This window comes from Octopus bimaculoides, chromosome 7, assembly GCF_046866305.1.
Source record: "Octopus bimaculoides isolate indiv1 chromosome 7, ASM4686630v1, whole genome shotgun sequence".
Classification (NCBI taxonomy): Eukaryota; Metazoa; Mollusca; class Cephalopoda; order Octopoda; family Octopodidae; genus Octopus; species Octopus bimaculoides.
In genome coordinates, this window is record NC_142934.1 from 97,312,415 (window position 1) to 97,338,109 (window position 25,695).

A 25,695-nucleotide genomic window follows, 5' to 3' on the forward strand; every position below is an offset into this window, starting at 1 on the left:
TGTGTGTGTGTATATATCTGTATGTATATATATGTGTGTGTGCGTATGTGTGTATTTATGTATGGAAGTGTATGCTTATATTTATATTTGTATATGTGTGTGTAATATAATATTTTACAAAAACGCACGCACACACATACGTACACACGTACACATATATATATATATACATATAAAATAAACACATATATCTCTCTATGTGTGTATGCATATGTGTGCCTGTGTACGTGCGTGTGTGTGTTTGTGTGTCTGTGTGTCTGTCTGTGTGTCTTTATGTGTGTGAGTGTGTGTGCGTTTGTGTACAAGTATTCGTGCTTGCCGGTAACTGTTCTTTAATATATGTGCGTATATACGTATGTAATGCCATTTGTTTCAAGTATTCCACTTCCGAAAGTTACGTTTCATTGTATTGTACGTTTAAGAGCTTCACTTCCTAAAGGCGGGATATCCTTACCTACTTTGGAGTATAAAATGCGAAATATGTCGAATATTATCCATTGTAGTTATTTATTGGAAGTGCCTGCCCTCGATATATATCTCGTGACAATGCAACTGTAGATATAACTAGGTCAATACACTTTCTCTCTGTGATTTGCGTCAGAAAGTAAAAGACACCATATTGCGAAAGAAAAATGGAAAAAAAGGTTTATTGCTTATGAAAGACAAGCTTATTTATCGAAGCCAAAGATATATCAAGTAGAGCTAAGAAATTAGTAGGCGGAAACAATATGTAATAAATACAAGTACACAAAATTGATAAAATATTATGTGAAATGAAAAGATGGAAAAATTGGTAAAATAATCGAACAGAATGAAGAAGAATTTTGATTTGTATTAAAAATGAAGAACTAAATGAATGAATTATTATTACAGAAGATAATAGTAATGGTGGGTTGTATTGGATAGTCTATAGCGAATACAAGTAATTTAAAGGGAGTAAACAATAAGTTAGAGAATGTGTGCTATGGGAGTGGAACGAAAGAGGGGAAATCAGCAATAATTAAGGAGAGCTACACTAATATATATATATATATATATATATATATATATATATATATATATATATATACTCATACATATGTATGTATTTTGTATGTATGTATGTATGTGTGTGTATATATGTATATATATATATATATATATATATATATATATATATATATATATATATATATATATATATATATACAGAGAGAGAGAGAGCGAGAGAGAGATGGAAAGACCTACATACACATACATACATACATGCATATCTTTGAATATATATACGTGTATACGTGTGTGTATATATATATATATATATATATATATATATATATATATATATATATATATATATATATATATATATATATATATATATATATATATATATATATATATATATATATATATATATATATATATATATATATATATATATATATATATATATATGGCTGTATGGTTAAGAAGCTTGCTTTGCAACTACGAAGTTTTGGTTTCAGTTTCACTGCGCCGCACCTTATGTAAATGTCTTCTACTTATAGCCCCAGGCCGACCAATGCATTGTGAGTAAGTTTGGTAGACGGAAACCACGTGGAAACACAATACAGCATGAATCAGAACTGAAATAAATTCATGTGTTATAAAGTTAAACTATCATTATTATTATTATTATTATTATTATTATTATTATTATTATTATTATTATTATTATTATTATTATTATTATTATTATTCAGTAATCTTATTTTTGTCACGTGCTTTCACTGCACTACCGAGTGCAGCTCTGTGTGCCTTGGGTATGTGCCGTGGTTTGTTGTGACGCTCTTATTTTTACTCTGTTGAAAGTGTTTTACGTAGGATGTGCGCGGTGCCTAGTAGTGTTATTTTCTGCATGATATATATACTTGTTAATCCAGGTGTATCTGTTATGTATTTGTCTGAATGTTTTTTTTTATCATACCTAATACGCCTACTATAATAGGAATTGTTTCTGTTTTTAGACTCTACAATCTAGTTATCTCTATTTGAAGGTCTTTATATTTTGAAAATTTCTCCGTTTCTATTAGAGAAACATTGTCATCTGTTGGTATCGATACATCGATTAGAAAGGATTTATTATTATTATCATTATTATTACTGTTATTATTATTATTATTATTATTATTATTATTATTATTATTATTATTATTATCATTATTATTATTATCATTATTATTATTATTATTATTATTATTATTATTATTATTATTATTATTTAAACACATTCCTTTTATGTTTTTAATATTCGGAGGAAAAATCGTGAGTGGCCTCCTGCGGATATTTTCATAGTTTGTACTCAGTTTTTGTTCCCTATCAATAGCACAGAACTTTCAACTAAATTATAAAGCAGTCTTAAATTTAGCTTGCCCTGTAGTGGATTGTTTAGTAATATTCAATTATATCTCAGTTTTTCTGATTCAAGTTGTGTCGTGCATAAAAATATACTGTTTAATTGGTGACGAACTATGAAACGCACATAGAATTAAATTAAGTTATCCACTATTAGTGACTGCTTTATATAGCAGCTGACTGTTGACTTATTTTTGACTGGAGAAGGAAACTGGGTACGTTATCTCTAAGGAACGGTCTGCCAAGAGACCACCCCTCTTTTCTGAACATCAATAGCATGAAAAAAAATGTTTACATTCTTATTTCACCTACAACTGGGCATTATGTGTGTGTGTGTGTGTGTGTGTGTGTGTGTGTGTGTGTGTGTGTGTGTGTGTGTGTGCACGACGGGCTTCCGCACAGTCTCCGTCTTCCAGATTTACTTGGTCCGAGACTATAGCAGAAGACACCTGCCTAAAGTGGCGTGCAGTAGGAGTGAACCTGAAACCATGTGGTTACAGAACAAGCTGGTTAACCAGGCAGCCATGCCTGCACCTATTATATATGTTAACGTATATTTATGGAACTGTATAAAATATTTGCGTGTGTGTCGATATGGTTATCTATACACACACACACACACACACACACACACACACACACACACATATAAATATATATATATATATATATATATATACGTGTTAAATTATGAATTAAAGGCAGCTCTAGTAATGTGAACAGCGTTGTGTAAGGAGCCATCCCAGACCCTACAAATTCGACGTATAAACAAAACGCATACCCTGTGTATGAGCGATCGATAATATATATAGATGTCTGTTTTATGTGGTCAGCTGGCAGAATAGTTAGCACTGCGTTCGAATTCCGTCGAGATCGACTTTGCCTTTCATCCTTTCGGGGACGATAAAATAAGTACCAGATGAGGACTAATCATTTGAATACATCTATCCACCTTTATAACTGATTCAGTCATCACTGATCCGGGATAAAACCGTATGCTCAATTGTGAACCGAGTTACGCTTATCACGAATTGATTTGTCATAACACGGATCTTAATCAAAGATTTGCTTCGACAGCAAAAGCACCCGTCAGCGACTGCCTACAATGCTCGGGTTAACTTGGGGTCTGAGAAACGAAACCATTTTTTTCAACATGATCTATTATTCATTTATCACTCATTCAATATAGTAGGTTTTTTTTTTGTTGCTTTTTTTTTACCAAACACCAGTGATAAACGAAGATATTTGTGTAATATTTGAAATACTCTTATATGATCGTTTATATCCTTCGGTATATGAAATTATAAGAAAAGGCACTTGCTCATGGTACAGTACGATTATATCGTACCTTTAGAAAGACACATCGGATAATGTAGTCATATACACTGTCCCTTATACTGATATAAAAGGTTAAGATGATCAGAAAGCTAAACAATAAGGAATTCTGATTCAGGCACAAGCCAGCAATTTTGAGGGGAAGAGGTTAATTGGTGCCATCCACTCCAGTACTTGACTAGTATTTCATTCCCTGGGGGAAGAAAGACAAAGTTGACCACAGCGAGATTTGAACTCAGAACATAAAGAGTTGCAACAAATGCCACGAAGCATCTTTTTCGACGTCCTATCGATTCCTTATCGATTCTAATCGAAGATTTGAAATTAGGAAAGGAGGGATTAGTCGATTATCTATCGACTCCAGTGATCGACTGGTACTTATTTTATTAACCCTGAAAGGATGAAAGACAGTAGTTGATCTCAACGGCATTTGAACTCGGAACGTAAGGCCAGAAGAAATGCCGTCAAGCATTTTATCCAGCGCGCTAACGATTCTGCCAGCTCGCCGCTTTCAGGGAATAACTCATCACAACACTTCTTCAAACTACAGTATTTATGAATTGATGTTACTTCGTCATTAGCACAGAGAATCATTGGTAGAGATAGATGTCAAGTGGCATGATATAACTAATTATACAGTATATCATAAACTAGTTTAGTTGTGACGATTCTAGAGATAATGTTTGTGTGTCATTGTGTGAGTAAAGAGAAGCGAAGAGAGACATGTAGCTAAATACACTGGGGTGTATATACATCACAATTTTAGATTGCATGTCGGTCAGTGCAAACCCTTGAGTGTATATTGTACACATGCATGCGTTAACTGTATATATGCTGTTGATATATATTCACGTAACTATAAAATGTGTTTGAGTGGAAATATATGTATGTTAAGTAGCAGTTGAACACTTGGATAGATTTAATGGAATTAGTCTCTGCCCCAAACCTGCTGGCCTTGGGCCAGAATTTGAAACCAAGATATGTATGTTAATGTGTATAACAGTGAACGATTGACTATGTGTGTAAGCTTGTATTTCAATATCAGTCTACGCATTGTAACTAAATGCACATTAGTATATATATATATTTGCACATTTGTAGTTGTGTAAATATACCGGGTTGGCCAAATGTCACCTGGCAGTAAATCAAAACTATTTAATTCAAAGATTTATTTGTTTAACAACTGAATGAATTTAATAAAAGCATCTAAATATGAAACCTCATGAAAAACGTTTAAACTGAAGTCCTTCTTGGGCGACACATTTGTTTCCATTTGAGTCAATACAGAATTACAAATAGTATTAGTGGAATTTTGATTTACTGTCGGGTGACTTATGGTCAACCCAGTAGATGTGTGTGTGTGTGTGTGTGTGTGTGTGTGTGTGTGTGTGTGTGTGTGTGTGTGTGTGTGTGTGTGTGCGTGTGTGTGTGTGTGTGTATGTGTGTGTGTGTGTGTGTGTGTGTGTGTGTGTGTGTGTGTGTGTGTGTGTGTGTGTGTGTGTGTGTGTGTTCGATTCCTGGCACTCCGTTCAAACACTTCACAGATACGCATAAACTTCTCAGAAAGATTCAGCGTGACACAAAATGTGACATGGTTGTCACTTTGAAACGCAGGTGCTACTCATTTTTGCCATCTCAGTGGACTGGAGCAACGTGAAATAAAGTGTTTTGCTCAAGGTCACAACGCACTGCCGAGTATCGAACTCACAACTTTACGATCTTGAGCTGGTAACCACTAAGCGACACGTCTTCAAATATATGTGTGTACGCTGGCGTATATGTAAGTATGTATGTATGTATGTATGTATGTATGTATGTTCTGAGATATATAAAACTTTTTTATCATAAATCCTAAGTTGCTCCGGTGGTTTAAAAAAATGAGAATATATATTACGTACGATGCGTGTATTATGCATCACATATGAAAAAACAGGACATGCAAAGGGTTAATCAATCGATAATCACTCGTCCTTTGATAAATTGCTACTTTTGACTGATTTGTTTGTCGTTTTTAAAGATTATATTGGCAGAAACCAAAATTGTTTCCTAGAATTATTTACCTTCTACTAACAGCCTCCACAGAAAATATCTTGCTGAAAACGTCCTTTACCCTAGGAATCATCAACTGTAGTTAGATACCTTAGATAAAAACCATTTTTTCTCTCTATCATAACATGAAGACATTCTCTGCAGTAAGTATTAACCATCGCAACAAACTCAAAGGACTTGGTAAGAAAGAAATATGTCTATGCGGTCAAAAAGTTCGTTTTGTATGTTTGGTGTTCTGGTTTCGATCCCACTGTACAGAATTTTGATTTTCTTTTACTGTATTCCCGAATTGACCAATGTCTTACAAATAAACATGCATACATACATACATACATACATACATACATACATACATACATACATACATACATACATACATACACACACACACACACATACATACATACATACATACATACATACATTTGTTATTGGCACTCCGTCGCTTACGACGTCGAGTGTTCCAGTTGATCCAATCAACAGAACAGCCTGCTCGTGAAATTAACGTGCAAGTGGCTGAGCACTCCACAGACACGTGTACCCTTAACGTAGTTCTCGGGGATATTCAGCGTGACACAGTGTGACAAGGCTGACCATTTTGAATTACAGGCACAACAGAAACAGGAAGTAAGTGTGAGAGAAAGTTGTGGTGGAAGAGTACAGCAGGGTTCGCCACCATCCCCTGCCGGAGCCTCGTGGAGCTTTAGGTGTTTTCACTCAATAAACACTCACAACGCCCGGTCTGGGAATCGAAACCGCGATCCTATGACCGCAAATCCGCTACCCTAACCCCTGGGACATTGCACATCCACACATGCATACATACATACATACGTACATACATATATACATACGTACATACATACATACATACATACATACATACATACATACATACATACATACATACATACATAGACACATACATACATACACTAAAGGAATGGGAAGAAACTGCAACTTACCGGGCAAGATGAAGGAAAGCAGTAGATGATGGTGGTGAGAAGTTCGCAGTAGCTCGAATTGCGAAAAGTTGAAGATGGATGTTAGAAAGGATATGGATGTGATAATTCCAGGAAATGAGCTGACATGCAATGAATGCGGGAGAGTCTACTTGAGCAGAGTGGGACTGAAAAGTCACAAAGGGAAGTCATGTACAGATAGTTGAACTTGGACTGCACCATACGCAGCATAACAACATGCCATGAATATGGCATAGGTTGCTTATCAGCTGGGAGCTTGAAACGACACATGAAAGTGCATGATGACTAACAAGTCACTCGTGTTTTTTTTTTTTTGGGGGGGGGGGGGAATCATGTATGTAACATTTGTGCCAAAGAGTGTCGGTCACTTGCTAGCCTCAAACGTCACACACGTGCTGCTCACACATGAGACCGATTCCGAAATACATCAAGCGATGGCTATACTAGAGAACGAGCAAGTAGCCATCATGTATGTATGTATGTATGCATGTATGTATGTATATATGTGTGTGTGTGTGTGTGTATGTATATATATATAAGTATGTATACACAGGTGCTATGTCTTTTCGTCCGGCGTCACTTCGTCAAACGTCTTTTCGTCTCCGTCTTTTGGTCCGACGTCTTTTTGTTCGATGATTTTTTTGTCCAATGACAAATCCCATCAATAAAATTCTCAATGATTATTTGATTTTGATGTTCATCTTGTTCTCTAAAGACTTTATTTAAAATTGAACAAAAAGTTGTTGGACAAAGAAAATCATTGGACAAAAAGACTTCGGACCCAAAAGACGTGGACGAATTGACGTTGGACGATGTAACATCGGACGAAAAGTCAGGTCACGGTACACACACACACACACACACACACACGCATATACACATATATACATATAAGTATGTACGTATATATGCTAGGTAGGTTGTATCTGTGTTTACTGGTGTAAACTGATGCAGTAAGCTAGGTTAAATAGGTAATTAAACGATTAAAAAAATAGAGAACGATAAAAAAAAAATAAGGTAAGTACCACGCCGAAATAAATACAAGTACTGGGTGTCGATATGATCAATGATACTCTTCGAAGTCAACTTTCTGTATTCTTCAGGTGGTCGTAGTCCAATGACTGAAACGAACTGGTCAAAGGAAAATAATAATTCAAAAGGAATGAAGTTACACAATCTTAATTTCCTTCTCAACAAAAATTTAGCCTCGTAACTAAGTGAAGAATTTCAGTTAACATTTTTGATATTGTTGCTCTTTCTTTTATTCTTTTAGAGGGTAGATGTCCTCACATTCGAAGAGTACCAAACCTGAAAGTAAGATACAGAGATTCGAGGAGATATGTATTCTTCAGCTGCAAGCGAAAATTTGCATTGGTTGGTCAGCGTTATGCTGAATGCCACCGGGATACTTGGTCCAAAGACCCTCCTATGTGTGTTGGTAAGTTTTCATTTTCTTTCCACAATATTTCTTCAAAATTTCCACATTTTTTGAATAATCATCCATCCATTCATCCATCTTTTCCATATTTTATCCCTAGAAGGGTCATGGGAGTAGAATCCAAAGGCATCACTTTCGTAGGATTCTATCAGAAGCAACCATCAGTAGATTTTTTGGCTGGATTCGCAAGCATGACCAACTGAGACTATGAATATTACCTAACAATCTCGTTCTTGGTCTACCCTTAGATTTCCAGCCGGTTGGCACGGCTTGAAGAATCCGTCTAGCAATTCTTTCCTGTGACATTCTGATCAAGCATTCGTTGTACCGGAGCTGTGACCTCTCAATGCGGACAAATAGCGGCTGGACTCAGAGAGACTCTCTGATCGCCGAGCTAGGCACCCTATTGAATAATGTTACACCAGAGGCCTTTTAGAGGAACCCTATTTGGCTACATATATTCGCAGCCGTACTCTTCCCAAATTATTTATTGCAGACTAAAGATTACTTGATATAGTAGTTCCGATAGCACTTCATTTTATGTTATTCTAATTTTCTCAGTTGAAAATGAGTACAAACAACAACAGGTTAACCCTACGGCAAAGCATTGGCAGAAGAAATAAGAATTGAATAATACCAACATTTCTTCTTTTAATTTTGACTCTATATCTTCAGGAGGAGTTACCTCAATCCTTTCTATATTAACCAAAATGAAGTAGATTGAAAAATTTATTTTTTGAACCAGTTGAAGACACACAAGATGTCAAAATATTGTTCATTAGATAACAATGGCACTTTTCTTTTAATTTTGACTAATAATAATAATAATAATAATAATAATAATAATAATAATAATAATAATAACATCGAAAAATATCTTAGGAATGAGAACCCAGGTTCAAAATTTCCCCGAGACACCTGATGAAGGCTGGAAGGTATATCAGCCGAAACGTTGTGTTAACAACAAACAAAATGAGGACAAATATCAGTCAAACGTAAATAATGTAAATAATGTAAATAAAATACCATCATTAATTTTTATTTCTCTTTTGGGTTTTCCCTTGAACAGTAGCTATATAGAGATTTGTAAACAGATCTACGAGAAGATTCCCAAATATTTTTCTGACTACTTAGGATAACAATAGAATGTTTTTATAGCAAATCTACCTCTACAGTTAAGCCTTTCAAATAAACAAAAGTAGAGTTATATATATCTACGTTATATATCCTGCGTATATATATATATATATATATATATATATATATATATATATACATGTGCATGTGTGTATGTGCGTATGTGTATGTGCGTGTGCGTGTGTGTGCATGTGTGTATGTGTTTGCGTGCGTGTCTGTTTGTGTACAAATATATATATTTGAAACTATATATAAAAATATTTTTTGTATATTTGTGTAAATTTGTGAAGGTCAGCACAGATAAAGACAGACAGACAGACAGACAGACAGGCAGGCAGACAGACAAACAGATAGACAGACAGACAGACAGACAGGCTGACAGACAGGCTGACAGATAGATAGATAGACAGACAGACAGACAGACAGATAGATAGATAGATAGATAGATAGATAGATAGATAGATAGATAGATAGATATGTTCATTTTTATCTATATAGTGATATATCCACAAATACATGGTCACACACACACACACACACACACATACACACGCACACACACACACACACACACGCACACATACGCACACAAGATCGTTAATTTGAAAACAAGAAAGCCAACAATATTCTTATTCCCCAAGCGTTTTACTTTTTTTTCGAATTTCCTTCCCTTATTTCCAAAAATAACATCTTAATAGTGTTGGCACAAGTCAAGTGTTCCAACTCACAGTTGTATATGTGAAGAGCGTTGTTAATCAGAGCTTCCTTTCACGTGGCTTATCTGTGTGCATGTGTGTGTGTGTGTGTGTGTGTGTGTGTGTGTGTGTGTGTGTGTGTGTGTGTGTGTGTGTAATTGGTGTTATCTTAGCCGAATTAATGCAAACCAACAAAGGAGCCTAAACACGGTCGTTTGATTTGCTAGAATAAGCAACTGAATTCCCTCGAATTCCACGCTACCATCTTAGAAAATGACGCGTTATATAATGCCGTCCTGGATTCCGTGTACAGAGGGAAAATGTGGAATTACCAAGGCATGAATGCCTTCGAACATAGAGGATGATCTGGTGCCAAACAACAACACGAAGTGAGTCAATGAGCCGGCCCCTGAGCAGTTTCTGAACATGAAGCTTCTACAAATAGCAGTCAGACTTCCTTCAAACATGCTCTACTGATTTAATAAAGAAAGGAAAGCTCGTAAGATAACCCAAAATAAACCATGCCTGTTGGCATGTAAGAAGGATTTTTAAACAACGAATATAGCAACGTAGCAGCCGTGGTATTATTACTATTGGTCTTTAACATCAAGCCAACCCTAATAAAAGAACAAAGTTATAAAAATGACTCAAGAGCCAACAGTTTCGTTTGTGGCTTAACTTATCGAGATGGCTTAAAATCAGAAGCACGTTCCTTATATAGCGTGAATTAAAATAAAATTAATATTGGAGATTCACGTGAAGATTAGAGATTAGTGAGATTCTGCCATTTGAATAGAGGCTAAGCCTAAGAGACAATAAATATGCGTGGACGCTCGCACGTGTGTATGTATGTATACATAATTGCTAGCATTTAATAAAGGTGCACGTTCATTGATACTTATATAAACAAATATACATATCACATGTATACACACACACGCGCGCGCACATATAGGCGCGGGCATGACTGTGTGGTAAGAAGCTTGCTTCTTAATCACATGGTCCCAGGCTCAGTCCCATTGCGTGGAACTTCCTATAGCCTCGTGAGTGGATTTGGTAGTCAGAAACTGAAAGAACCCCGTCGTGTATATATGTGTATATCTATGTGTGTGTGTGACTCTGTGTCTGTGTTTGTCCCGCTTGAAACCGATGTTGGTGTGTGTACATCTACCTAACATAGCGGTTCAGCAAAACAGACTGATAGAATAAGTACTAGATTTAAAAAGTAAGTCCTGAGATCGATTTGTTCGACTAAAACCCCTTAAGGCGGTGCTCCAGCATGGCCGCGGTCAAATAACTGGAATAACTAAAAAGTTTTAGTAAAATAATATATATATGGTTGGAATTTAGAAAAAACAAAAGGCGAAGACAGGTGCGTAAACAACATACAGGTGTATTAGTTCAACGCTCGAGAAGGTGAGAAAGTCTTTTACGTTTCGAGCCTACGCTCTTCAACAGAAAGGAACACGATAAAATAAATAGAAAGAGAATAAAAGAGAAAGCTTTAGTAGCTAGCGGTCAATCATGGTGATGGCCGGACAGAGGTGGTCAGACAGGGGAGCTAGGAAGAAGGGGAGATTATAAAGTAGTGGTGATCCCAAAACAAAGGTGCGCGTGCGTGTGTATGTGAAAGCGTGTGTATGCGTGTGGTTGGGAGCTGGCGACCTTGATGTGTGGATGTGTGCATGTGTAGGTGTGTGGATGATGGTGTGGGTGCTGGAAAGTGGTCAGTGCTAGTGTGTGCGGGGTGGTGTGAAGTGGTGTGGTGTGGTGTGGTAGTATGTGGTGTGATGTGGGTGCTGAGAAGTGGCCAATGCTAGATATACATATATTAATCATAAGGACACATTAAAGTGTCTACCTGCTTGAAATGAGTGTTAAAACCCTATTTGGACCACCAAAAAATTTACACTGAAAATAACAGACTCAACAGCAAGCGGACCGAAAAAATCTCTCACATACCTATATTGCATAAAGCTACATATTTAATGGTACAGGTATATATGTGGACCAGTTTTTAGTTTGATATAAAAATCTTATCTTCTTAAGCACATCTTAACTCTTTGAACTACCTTCCTAATCCGCTACGTTGAAATCTGCTGGCGTCCTTAATTACTTAACGCTAAAATGCGGACAGCCTCCGTGTGAAAAGTACTAATCAGCAGCAAAAATATTCAGAATCGAATATTTATAAGATATTGATATTGTTATTATTATCGAAGGCAATACAAATAGTTGATAATTTGGTGGTCCAAATGAGGGTTTAATTCTCATTTCTAGCGGGTAGACACTTGAATGTGTCCTTATGATTAATATAATTTTAATTCCACACCTATATAATGCTAATTTAGGCCCGCAACCACTTATATTAATGTTGTTGTTATTATCAATTATTTGTATTGCCTTCAGTAGTAATAACAATATTTGCGTTGTGTCTCGGGAGGGTCATTTTGCTAACAATAAGCACATGCACTGGTTCAATTTCATTTCTTTTGTTACTTTTAGTCCATTCGTTAACATTTAACCGTCAACTAATCGATTACTTAATTAATCTTTTGATCGATGAATCAATTAATCGGCTAAGTTTGTCAAAGTCTTTTTGGTGTCATCGTTACCTCATCAATGACACGCTGTCTCTCCACCGCGTCTGCTTCCCCTCAAAATTTCAGACCTTCTGCCTTTAATAGAAAAAATTATCATGATCATCAACATGATCATCATCATCATTATTATTATTAAGGCGGCGAGCTAGCAGAATCGTTAGCACGCTGGACGAAGTGCCAAGTACTTCGTCCATCGTGCGGTATTGTATTTCGCCTGTCGCTACTTTCTGATTTCAAGTTCCACCGAGGTCAACTTTTCCTTTCATCTTTTCGAGGTCGATAAATTAAGTACAAGTACCAGTGAAACACTGGGGTCGATGTAATCGGCTAGTTCCCCAAAATTTCAAGCCTTGTGCCTATAGTAGATAGGATTATTATTATTATTATTATTATTATTATTATTATCATCATCATCATTATTATTATTATCATTATCATTATCAAAAATATTCATATGCTAACTTTTGCTTTTGTACGTACGTGCGTACCTGTGGTGTATGTTACGTAAAAAGGAAAACATTAAAAAGTTGAAGGGAGAGGTACAAAGATAAAGAGAGATAAAAGGTATTAAGCAGAGGAGGTATAGTTGAAGTGAGTGGCAAAGCGAGAGAGAGGAGGGACAGAGGTGAAGTGAGAGAGAGAGAGAGAGAGAGAGACAGACAGACAGACAGACAGACAGTGAGAGAGAGAGAGAGAGACAGAGAGAGAGAGAGAGACAGAGAGAGAGACAGTGAGAGAGAGAGACAGTGAGAGAGAGAGAGACAGTGAGAGAGAGAGAGACAGTGAGAGAGAGAGAGAGAGACATACAGAGACAGTGAGTGGTGAATGAAAGGAAGGTGGGCCAAACACCCCTAACCACTGAGCCACGCACTTTCACTCTCTTAACCGTAAAGAAAAGGTGTGGAGCGATAGATACGGAAAGCAAAGTCTCAGTCATTTAAAATGACTGCTAGAATGAAATACGACCGATCTTTTCCAGCTTCTGTTCTTTTAACAATGATGAAGAGGGAAAGACATTTAGTAATGAATAGAGGGAAGGTTTTCAGGTGTTTGGGTTTTCATTCTAGGAGTTCTAGAACTATCGAGTGTTAGTTTTCTCTTCTTTCCCCCACCCCGGGTCTTGTTTGATAGTTCTGCATGTCTTTTAGTTGGGGGAAAAGACCATGTTTTTTTTCAGGCACTTTTAACGCTTTCTCTACAAACTACAGACAAGCCCCGCTCCCCTCCTTTTTTTTTTTTTTTTTTCATACAAAATATAATGCAAATTTCGAATGGGGCATAGCTGTGAAAGGAACCCAGAAAAATGGGTAGTACAGGGGAGAAAAGTTACCAAAAGGTGGCTACACGAAATTCAACTCTATACTTTATAGATTGTCTTCTACTATAGCCTCGGGCCGACCAAAGCCTTGTGAGTGGATTTGGCAGGCGGAAACTGAAAGAAGCCCGTCGTGTATATATATATATTAAATTCAAATTACGACAAACGTAAATAAACAAACGAAGTTTGCTTTTAGAAGCGTTGAGATGTCTTTAGAAAGTTAAAGAAGTGATTTTTTAAATTCTCAATCGCAGAATAATGCTAATAATATAGCCTGAACAGGATAAACTACCCCTATTTTGCAGAGAAAAGTGTAGGTGGCTAGCTGAGGACTCGAACTCACATCCCCGTGATTACGCGTCGCGATGCTTTGACCGATTAAGCTAAACTACCCACTACAAATTCCTCTGCAAATTAAGATATATAAAGGCTATACATCTCATTTATTCAAAGTCAATGAAAAACAAAAATATATACCAGAAATATATTGGGATCCAATTATTCTTGGTGTTCAATTATTTAAGCGAAAGGTGAGTGGGTATATACGTCGCAAAATTCAAAAATTGACATTTTATGCATTCTTTCTTTTATTGCAGCAAGTGGTTGCCGTCCAATGCAATTCAATCAGAGTGTTCTTGATGTTACATACACTCATCGTGGGGCACTAGCCACCTTTCAGTGCAAAGCCGGCTATGCAATGGAAAAAAAGGAGAACAGAGTATTCTGTAACAGATTTAATTGGAATAAACTGCCTCCAAAATGTTTAAGTGAGTACTAATCTAATAACACAAATTTCTTTTCTGTTATTTTTTTTCCCCACGAAGATGAACGGTTAGTCCGAAACGTTAGTATCTCCTCGACCAAGGCACACAAACTTCGTTGTATGATTGTTATCAATATTAATCTGACGGCCACTAGTTTCCTCGGACACATTTTTGGTGGGTGGGTGGATAGATGGAATTATTCTTCTTTTTCTTTTTGGTACTCCGTCGGTTACGAAAACGAGGGTTCCGGGTGATCTGATCAACGGAGCAACCTGCTTGTGAAATTAATGTACAAGTGGTCGAGCACTCTACTGATACTCGTACCTTAACTAAGTTCTCAGAGGGATTTCAACATGACACAGAATGTTATAAGGTTGGTCCTTTCAAACACATGTATTACTCATTTTTGACTAGACTGGAACATTACGAAAGAAAGTATCTTGCTCAAGGGCACAATGCGCTGCTAGGAATTGAACTCACGACTTAAGAATCGTGAACCGAAAATTCCTAACTACTAAGCCACGCACCCTCATAGATATGCGACTCGTACCCTAAACGCAAGTATTTTACTTACTATAAAAATACAGATTCAAAATAGTTTTCAATATATTCTTATTTGGCAGTAGAGGATCAATGTGTCAACTTACATTTATTATACAGAACTGATTGTTGCTAAAACTGCCGCCATTCTTGAACTCATATAGATCTAGCTGCTGCTGTTGCTATTACTGTTATTATTAGCGTTATTGTCAAGGTGAATTGGCAGAATCGTTAGCACTCCAGGCAAAATGCTTAGCTGCATTTCGTCCGTCTCCACGTTCTGAGTTCAAATTCAGCTGAGGTCGATTTTGCTTTTCATCCTTTCGGAGTCTATAAAATAAGTACCAACTGAGTTGAAAGGACTGTTAGTATCATTGTCAAGGCGAGCTGGTTGAATCATAAGCATACCGGAAAAAATGCTTAACAGTATTTCTTTCGGCTTTACGTTCTGAGTCACAAATGCCGCCAAGGTCGATTGTCATTCATCCTTGCGGTGTCGATGAAATGAAATACCAGTCAAGTACTGGGTTGATATAATCTTCTCTTAAAACTGCTAGCCTTGTGTCAAAATTAAAAAGAACTATCGGTGTTACTGTCAAGGGCAGCGGATTGACCGTCGAACAAAATACATTGTAGAATTTGTTCAGAATCTTTATGTTCTAAGCTCTAACCACGCAGAGGTTAACTTCATCTTTTATCCGTTTGGTATCGATTAAATCGAGTACCAGTCAAGTACAGCGTTTAATGGTATCGACTACTTGATCGCTCAACCTGATAGGAATAGCAGCCAAATTTCCCCGCTGAAGAATCTTCTAAGTCTGTATATGAATATGGCTGGTACATGAAAATTAGTCCGGTATCAGACAAACGCAACAAATCTAATCTGACAAGAGGCTAATTAATTCGTAATGAAAATATAAATTGGATTAAACCACTGAAACCAGAGAATTAATACGGAACCACCCATGTTTGATGCGGATGAAACTGATCAGATATGATAAACATAAATTGAAGGAGAAAATTAGTAAAACTACTACTGACTGTTTGTCCTATCGTCATCATTCAAACAATGTTGATAAACATTCCACAAATCTCGTGGAAATACCTGTCTTGTTTACACATCCCCTTAAAGTTGTCAAGTAGCATGATAACTGAAGTTACCAGATTTATGTTGTTATGATTATTTTTTTTTTTATAATATTGACACTTGGTAATAAGCGCAGGCATGGCTGCGTGACTATGAAGCTCGCTTTGCAACCACGTAGTTTCGAGTTCAGTGCCACTGCATACCACCTTGGGCAAGTAGCGTCGCCTTGTGGGTGAATTTGATCGACGGAATCTGTATGGAAGCCGGTCGTACATATATATATATATATATATATATATATATATATATATATATATATATATATATATATATATATATATATATCAATAAAAGTCTGTCATACCGGCCATGACGAAGGGAAATAGCCCTGAAACTCGAGTCGCCTTTATATATTTATATTTATATATTTATATATTTGATCCTTTATATTGAACACTCAATATTTCATCTACATTCAATACTTTCTTTCATGGTGCCATCCATTTTTATTTTATTTTATTTTATATTATATATTGTATATTATATTATATATTGTATATTCCATATTCTATACCCCACATTGGTTCTGCAGGAATATAAATAAAACATAAAAAACAGACAGTGTTGGAACTCTTTTAAACAAAATAATATATTCCTCTATACACAATCATACAAAAAAAACACCTTTTTTGTATTTATTTTTACTCGCATATATATATATATATATGGGAGAATATATAAAAAATAACAACAGACGAGGACAGGTGGTGTAAATAACAAAAGTATATATTAGTATGACGCTCGGGAATATATATATATATATATATATATATATATATATATATACGACGGGTTTCCATACAGATTCCGTCGATCAAATATATAAATGGGCCGAAGACAACAACATGCAATTTAATGCAGGCAAATTCCAAGCCCTCCGCTGCCGGGTAATTGGTGCCCAGAAGTCACAACAACGATACTTTGAACCAAAAAGAGCGGCAATTCTAGAATCACATACGGTGCATGATCTTGGGATTGATATGAGCAACGATGCCTGTCACCAAGATGATGGCAGTGTGTAAGCGAATAGCCGGATGGATTCTGAGAAGCTTCAGAACAAGGGACCAGGAAACTATGCATGGTGCTACGTAGAGGGACTGAACCCGGAACTGTGTGGTTTGGAAGCAAGTTTCTAACCACACAGCCACGCCCGCGCCTATGTGTACGCGCACTCGCACACACACACACACATGTATGTATATATATAAATGTGTGTGTGTGTGTGTGTGTGTGTGTGTGTGTGTGTGTGTGTGTGTGTGTGTGTGTGTGTGTGTGTTTTTCCACAAATCCGCTTGACAAGCGATGTTAATCTGTTTACGTCTTTCGTAACCTAGAGTTGTGTATACGATTTACTACATATGTAATATTTAAAATCTTTAAATCATTAAATTATAAAAACTATTTACTGTAGTGTGTTAGGCTGCTACTTTTGAATCGCGGTCAGTTGACCTATTCCTTGAATAAAACAAAAAACTAAAAGGCCTACAAAAGCCCACCAAACCTTCGAGCATTGTGCACATTGAAAAAAACCTTAAAACAAAAAAATAGCCCCGTTATCAAATCACACTGTACACCGAACGTATTCCTTCAGTTCACTTCTGAACTATCATCTCCTGATTCTATAGCACAACTCACACATCACATAAGACGCTCAACCACCATCTAACTTTAACTCACAGAACATGTATTTCACAAGCGAATCGCTAAATAACACCAGAGGCAACAAAGCAAATCACATGTAACGTACACCATTGCCCACCAACGCAGTGGTAGAGAAGGATGAAGAACACGGAGGTTGAGGGTTACCTTGCGGTGCAAAAGAACCTTGCATGAAGCTACTGAAATTAATAGTAAAAAAAATTGTTTCAAATTTTGGCACAAAAGTAACAATTTTAGGGAAAGGGGATTAGTCGATTACATCAACTCCAGGACTTGACAGGTACTTTATTTTGTTGACCCCAGAAAGTTGATCTATGCAGTATTTGCGCTCAGAGTATAAAAATAAGAATTCAGAATTAAATACCATAAGGCATTTTATCTTATGCACTAACAATTCTACCAATCCACCATACTAATTAATAACCTTTCTGCTCTAAGTAAAAGGCCTGAATTTCTTCTTAGGGTGGAGATCAAGTCGATTACATCGACCCCAGTAGGATGTGAGACTAAGTCGACTTCGGCAAAATTTGAACTCAGAGCATAAAGACAGACGAAATGCCTCTAAGCGTTTTGCCCGGCATGCTAGCGAGTCTGCCAGTTCGACGCCTTAACAACGTTTATAATAGTGTTGATCACTCCCGTCGATTTCAACGAATGAGTGTATTTGAAGGAGAGGATTTAAAATTATTTTTAAAAAATAATAATGAATTTTGAAAAACGAAAAAGAAGCGAGGAAAAGAAAAACAACTTTTAAAAAGAAAAGATCCAAAGAAACTGTATCTATTACGATGGATGCGTGAATTTAATTTGAGTTCAGGTATGGATTTTACTATGAAGTCACAATGGGGACAAAGTTGATTTTGATTTTGGGATTGGGGCAATGTATCTGTTGATTGCAGGATATAATTCTTTTATTGTTCTTTTTTTTTTTCTCAACTGAAACTGTTTTGATGCATCATGACACATTTTACACCATGCAGATCAATCTAAGCAATGACTTTCCCAAGATGTCAAGTTAAGCTGTAGAGGGTTTTCTGATTGCTTCAACTTATCTTTATACCTAAGGACAGGTCATCCTTTACCACGATACCCATCTACTTGTTGCCCATACAAAAGAATTTTTGGAAACCGGTCATCTTTCATTCGAACATGTCCTTTCCATCTGCAATGAATTCTCAGCAGCACGCTTTGGATACTGGAGATACCACATTTTACTAAGGTTTTGGCATTTGATATCTTATTTTGCCATTTTATGTTGCAGATATTGCGCGGACAGCATATGTGAAAGGTTTCAATTTTCATATAAGTCTGTAGTAAGGAGTCCATGCTTGTGTCCAATGCAAAAGTGTGCTCAAAATACAAGATTTGTATACACTTATTTTAGTTTTGAGACTGACACCCTGTTCATCGCACAAATGATGGGAAAGTTTTCCAAAAGCACTTATAGCCTTAGATATTCTAACATTGATTTCGTCATTTATAATAATAATAATAATAATAATAATAATAATAATAATAATAATAATAATGGTGATGATGATGATGATGATGATGACGACGACGACGACGACGACGATGGTCACTGCGGTCACTGCCTGCTGAGACACTGTGTGATTGTAAGACCGAGCTGTTAACAGTAAGACACCAGTCGCAAACCGCTTACATTCATCTTTCCTGTTCCATATTTTCCTTTTACTTTTTACCACACTGCTTTTTTACCTATTCTGGCATTAAAATCGCCCATCAGTATGATTTTGTCATGAAATGGAATTTTACTGACAACCGAAAGTATAACCATTTCCAACTTCTAATTCACCAGCCTGGTTTCACTTAGAGCAGCAATATCAATATTATAGGAACCAATTATTTTTGCAATTAGTGCCATTTTTCATTCTAGACCTAGACTGTCTTTGCTGTCTTGTTAAGGTCTTACATTCCAACAACCAAAGATTAGCATGTTTCTTTTATTTTTTATTTTTATTTCGACTGCAATAAACTGGATAACTAGACATTTACAGTTAATGCCAAGTTTATTGAAGGCTACACTTTTTTTAGAGTGCCTTTTATCACTCCGCCTCCGATATCGGAGAAGCAGTAATACGCCTAGATAAGAGTGCTTACCACACAAAGGCGGACATGAATCTTGTGGATATCTTCGGATTCTACCAAGAGACGGCCATCATCCTCTGTGCTACCTGTGTGTAAAATTCTGGCTAGGAAATTCCAGCAACACTCTTTACCTGTTCCCGTCGTTAGAGAACTTTTAACTCGCCTTCAAACTACCTCAATAATGAATTTGTTTAAAGTGGTACGGACTCGTGTCACCCGTCACGCTCTCTCGTTCAAATAACCTAGACTCCGGTGCATATTAATGCCACGTGGGAAAAAGGCTGTCTATTAGGTGTGGGGGCTTCATCTGTTATTAAAGCTTGTTATCGAGCCACCAATAATAATAATAATAATAATAATAATAATAATAATAATAATAATAATAAAACACTCAGACAAATACATAACCAAAACACCAGGACTTACAAATACATCCTAAATAAGACTACTAAATAATAATAATAATAATAATAATAATAATAATAATAATAATAATAATAATAATAATAATAATAATAATAATAATAAACAATTTCCGATTGCAGAAACTGCTTTAGAAAGTCATTGCGATTTTGAAGAGGGAAGGTGTGGTTGGCTGCAAGACCACACAGATGAGTTTGACTGGACAAGACATTCACTGGATACTGACACCAAATACACAGGACCTTCAAGTGACCACACATATGGAGATTTAAGAGAAGGTAAATATGATCTTAAATTTTAATTATGTAATACAACTTATTAAAAATGATTATGTATTGTACTATATATTTAATGTTGCTGTACAATGTGTTGGTTAAAACAGAAATAACATCGTGGATCGACAACCAAAATCGCGATTTCAGTCTACCAGGATTTCATCAGCTTCGACATTTGTCACAATCATAAGTTCTCTTCTTGTAAAATTATACGCATCCTATAGACTTGCGGTCTTACCTTGATTTCACTCTTCCTACTCTTACAATTCTAACTCTTTCTACTCGCAGTTCCTATGCCTTCATCGTCTTTGTATTTATGGTCACGATTTTCAAACCCAGTCTTACACAGTACTCTCCAATTTGTGCATCGAGATTATCACTAGACTATTGCTAATAATGCTCTTCTCCACACCCATAGCGTTAATCGTACCTCTGAAATTACACCCGCATCTGCCATACCCTTGACCGTTTTCCCTTTTCCTCCATCACCCTTTACTTCAATACCTTATCTCTTCAATGATCTATCTTTCGCTCTTTCTGCCTACTCCGTTTACACCCTGTCATCTCCACCATATTCGTGAACGAGACTTCCTTTGCTTCAAACGAGCCCTTTATTTGCGGGACTTCTTACTTTACAGTTCTTCTAAGCCTCTTATACCCAACCCGGATCTTTCCCCTGCTCATGAGCCTGGTGTAGCACAAACTTTTACATCCAGAACACAACCCCGCTTCTTGAACCAAACCAATCGTCGCTTCCATGTCACCGACTATTTCGCATGCATCACAAACATCGCTATTTTCTATCTTAAATATCAGGTCTATGGTCTCCTATATATATACTATATATATATATATATATATATATATATATATATATATATATATATATATATATATATATATATATATATATATATATATATATATATATATATATATATATATATATATATATATATATATATATATTCGAAGGTCGAAGTAGCTGAGTTGAAAGATGAAGCTTCGTTCTTTTTATTAGCAAGATGCATGGGATGGGGAATAGCATATGCAAGTGAGCTGAAGTGATACCTAACGGGTGTTGTGGTGGTGTATAACCAGTTGTCACTCAAATATTCAGTAATACGATCTGCTAATATGCGGCCATTTTTACCAATATATATATATATATATATATATATATATATATATATATATATGGGTACCACTTCAGCACACTTACACGTGCTATTTTCCATCCCCTGCATCTTGCTAACAAAAAGAACGAAGCCTCATCTTTCGCCTCGGCTACTTCGACCTTCGAATATAAACAGTGTGGTCACCCTACCACAGTGCATTCCATCTCTCCATAAGTATCAAATCATAGTACACCATACTTTTACACTCTCATCGCACATACACCATCCCATCTATCCATATATATTAAACGTACCACAAATTACATAGGCACACTGATATATAATCTCACCTCAAATCTGCAAACTTCCCTTCAAACATTCCACCACACAATAAGACATGATACAAATACATTGTGCGTAGGTCTCCTTCTTTTCCTACATGCATATCCTACATATCCTACATGGCCACGAACATACACACGAACACCGGTATCGTGAGCTCCCACTACACCTCTCACTTTCTCTCCTTCGGTAGTTCCTCCCTCTTCATTCTTCTCACGTTCTCTCTTTCTCTCTTTTTTCTCTTCCCTCTCTCTCACTCTTCCCTTATATTCTCTCTCACTCCATCCCTCTTTCCCCATTTAACGTCACTGTGACCCAGACTGCGCCTCCACTTCTGGTCGTGTTATTCCAAGTACTGGTTTTTATTCTACTTGAAACTTGCCCTGTGAACAGATATATTTTTGGTATCACATATTCTTTTCTCTTTCTTTTGCCCCTCAGTCCCCTCTTCAATTCTTTTTTCTTTTCTTTGATAAAGAGTATAACTCGAAACATCAAATTCTTTTTTGTTCTTCACTTGGTGCACTGAGCTTCATTGTACACTCCTTTGTTTTGTTTTATTTTCTATTTATATTTGTACACTTTTTAGGCACGTACCTTTGTTTGTATAACTTTGCGTAAAATGGTTTTGTTTGTTTGTTAGCTCTTTACCTCAACTTTCACTCATGTTATTTGTGTGATTTGTGTGCGTGTATGAGAATGTATGCATGTATGTATGTATGTATGTATGTATAGCACCAATTCACATAGTATTGTCACTGTTTCTGAAAGTATATCAATTTAAGTAAAATTTTATTTCACAGGTTACTACATGTACATGGAAGCCTCTACTCGGAAAATTGACAGCAAAGCGAGATTATTGTCTCCTTTATTTGTAGAAACCAACTCTACAATGTGTTTTGAATTTTGGTACCATATGTGGTGCCAAGGAGCAAGAGGTACATATTTACTTTATTTGTAATAACTTGTAATACTTGGTGAGTAGATTGGCGGGACCTGCTAGAGTGTCGGGTGGTATGTCTTGCGGTATTTGTCTCGGTTTTTTGTCAGCAATGCTTACAACGACACTGGTAACGCGAAGAGGGAAAACTTGTATGCATCGGCAATTGCCAGCCTTCTCCAAAGAAAAGACTTGCCTAAGCATGTACATACACATGTAGATGCATGGACAACGCTGACCGACGAACACATGCTTTATATATATATATATATATGCTGTGTGAAGGCGCATGGCTCAGTGGTTAAAGCGTCGAGCTTACGATCTTGAGGTCATGAGTTCGATTCCCGGACCAGGCTGCGCGTTGTTCTTGAGCAAGATACTTTATTTCACGTTGCTCCAGTTCACTCAGCTGCAGAAATGACTTGCAACGTCACTGATGCCAAGCCGTATCGGCCTTTGCCTTTCCCTTGGAAAACATCAGTGGTATGGAGAGGGGAGGCTGATATGCATGGGTGACTGCTGGCCTTCCACAAGCAACCTTGCCCGGACTTGTGCCTCAGAGGGTAACTTTCTAGGTACAATCCCATGGTCATTCATAACCGAAGAGGGTCTTCTCTTATATGCTGTGTATGACAAAGGACTGGCAGATTTGATAGAGGATCGGACAAAATAACCAGCGGATATTATTTACGCCTCGTTATCTTCAGATTTCGAATCCTGGGATGATCAACTTTGCCCTTCATCCTTCTGGGGTTGATCTAAATCGAATATATCTTCTCTGAAAATATGAGACCTTGTGCTTATGTTAGAAATAAACCATGTCTGTTGGATATCTGCTACTGACTGCATGTTCATGTACGTCAATGGTTCTTAGATTGTTGGACATGGAGATATTACAGATGAAGTAACACATTTAATTGACAAACCGTTAAATATAGTATTCGAAAATACACTTCATGAATTATAAAAGTAATTTTACGTGTAACAACGATAAATATTTAAAACAAGATTTAAATAATAGTTGCTCGTGTTCTTACAAGATTATTTCCCTATAATCTCGCATTCTCAAATATATATAAAAAAAACTAAGCTTTATGATCCACGGAGTGAAAGGTTCACCTCTTGAACAATTGTTCTTAATACATATTATCTAAATGTAAACCAAATGCATCTAAATATACGCCAAATGATGCTCAAGGGATGTTTCTTAATATGGTACTGCTGCAATTCGATGAAATATTGGCTAATTATACAGTTGTTGTGAGTTATACACAAAGCAATTATAAAAATCTATTGTATGTAGTATGTAAACGCAACTTACTTAGCACCAATTTATATATCTAATGCATATGTGAAATGTAAGGTTATACGTGCCAAAGAGGAAGACCCTATGTGATCATTCGACCTGCTAGATATAGCAGTCAAGCTCTCTGATATCACTCTTGAAATCGTAAACATGGAGGGAAAAAAAGAGTAAATTGGAATGGTTGCAGCCAGAATGCTTTTGATAAGAGGTTTGCTCGTTCAAAGTTGCCTAAGGTTGAATAACTACATATACAGCTATTTAATACTGGCGGGTTTTATCAAGTTATTAAATATTAAATGTTAGCTTTTTAATCAAAGGTTCGGTATTCCATCGACTCGGCCCTTTGTGATCCATCAAATTACATTAGATTATAAAATTTTGGTTTCAAGATTTATATTTTTGCTCATTTTCTTCCTCTTAACACTTGCAATTTATTCCAGAACCTGGTTTTCTACAGATGTATTTGCGCCCAGTAAGTAAATACTTGAATCAGTCCAAGATTCTGTTTAATGAGACCGGTGATCATGGAAATAAGTGGCACGAGGTAAAGATTCAACTGGAAAACATAACAGAATCGTTTCAGGTAATATAAAAATATTTATGCTCTTTTTGGCACTGTATCTTTTTCTTTTTCTCTTTTTTTTTTTAAATTTTTAATCGTTCCAGTTAATGACCATATTGGGGGCACTGCCTTTGAAGGGTCTTACTCCAGCAAATTTACTTTTTAAAGTCTGGTACTTATACTGTCGGCCTCTTTTACCGAATCGCTAAGTTACGGGGACGTAAATAAACTAATACCAGTTGTCAAGTGAAGGTGAGAGGTATCACACGCGCGCGCACATATATATATGTGTATATATATATATATATATATATATATATATACATATGCATATGTATACATATATATATACATACATACATATATATATATATATATATATATATATATATATATATATATATATATATATATATATATATATATATATATATAGGTTATGAGCGATTGTGGTGTCAATTAGACCCAGAGGTTTCAGGTAATGCTGAGTAAGTGCTATGGATAGACCACAGTCAAGCTCCAGATTCGGTAGTTATGCGAATAAGGGGTCCAACGTAGGTCATATATCAGCGTGTG

The 25,695-nt window shown here is 36.3% G+C and overlaps 1 protein-coding gene across 1 annotated transcript in view; it reads left to right on the forward strand.

Annotated features, from left to right (window-relative positions):
* LOC106868852 (uncharacterized) overlaps window positions 1–25,695 on the forward strand; it is a 58,613-nt gene that overhangs the window by 26,843 nt on the left and 6,075 nt on the right. The window contains exons 2-6 of the mRNA XM_014914293.3: window positions 8,017–8,181; window positions 14,531–14,701; window positions 20,699–20,854; window positions 23,115–23,249; window positions 24,998–25,140. Coding sequence (XP_014769779.2) covers window positions 8,017–8,181; window positions 14,531–14,701; window positions 20,699–20,854; window positions 23,115–23,249; window positions 24,998–25,140 — 770 coding nt within the window. The remainder of the gene's footprint in view (window positions 1–8,016; window positions 8,182–14,530; window positions 14,702–20,698; window positions 20,855–23,114; window positions 23,250–24,997; window positions 25,141–25,695) is intronic.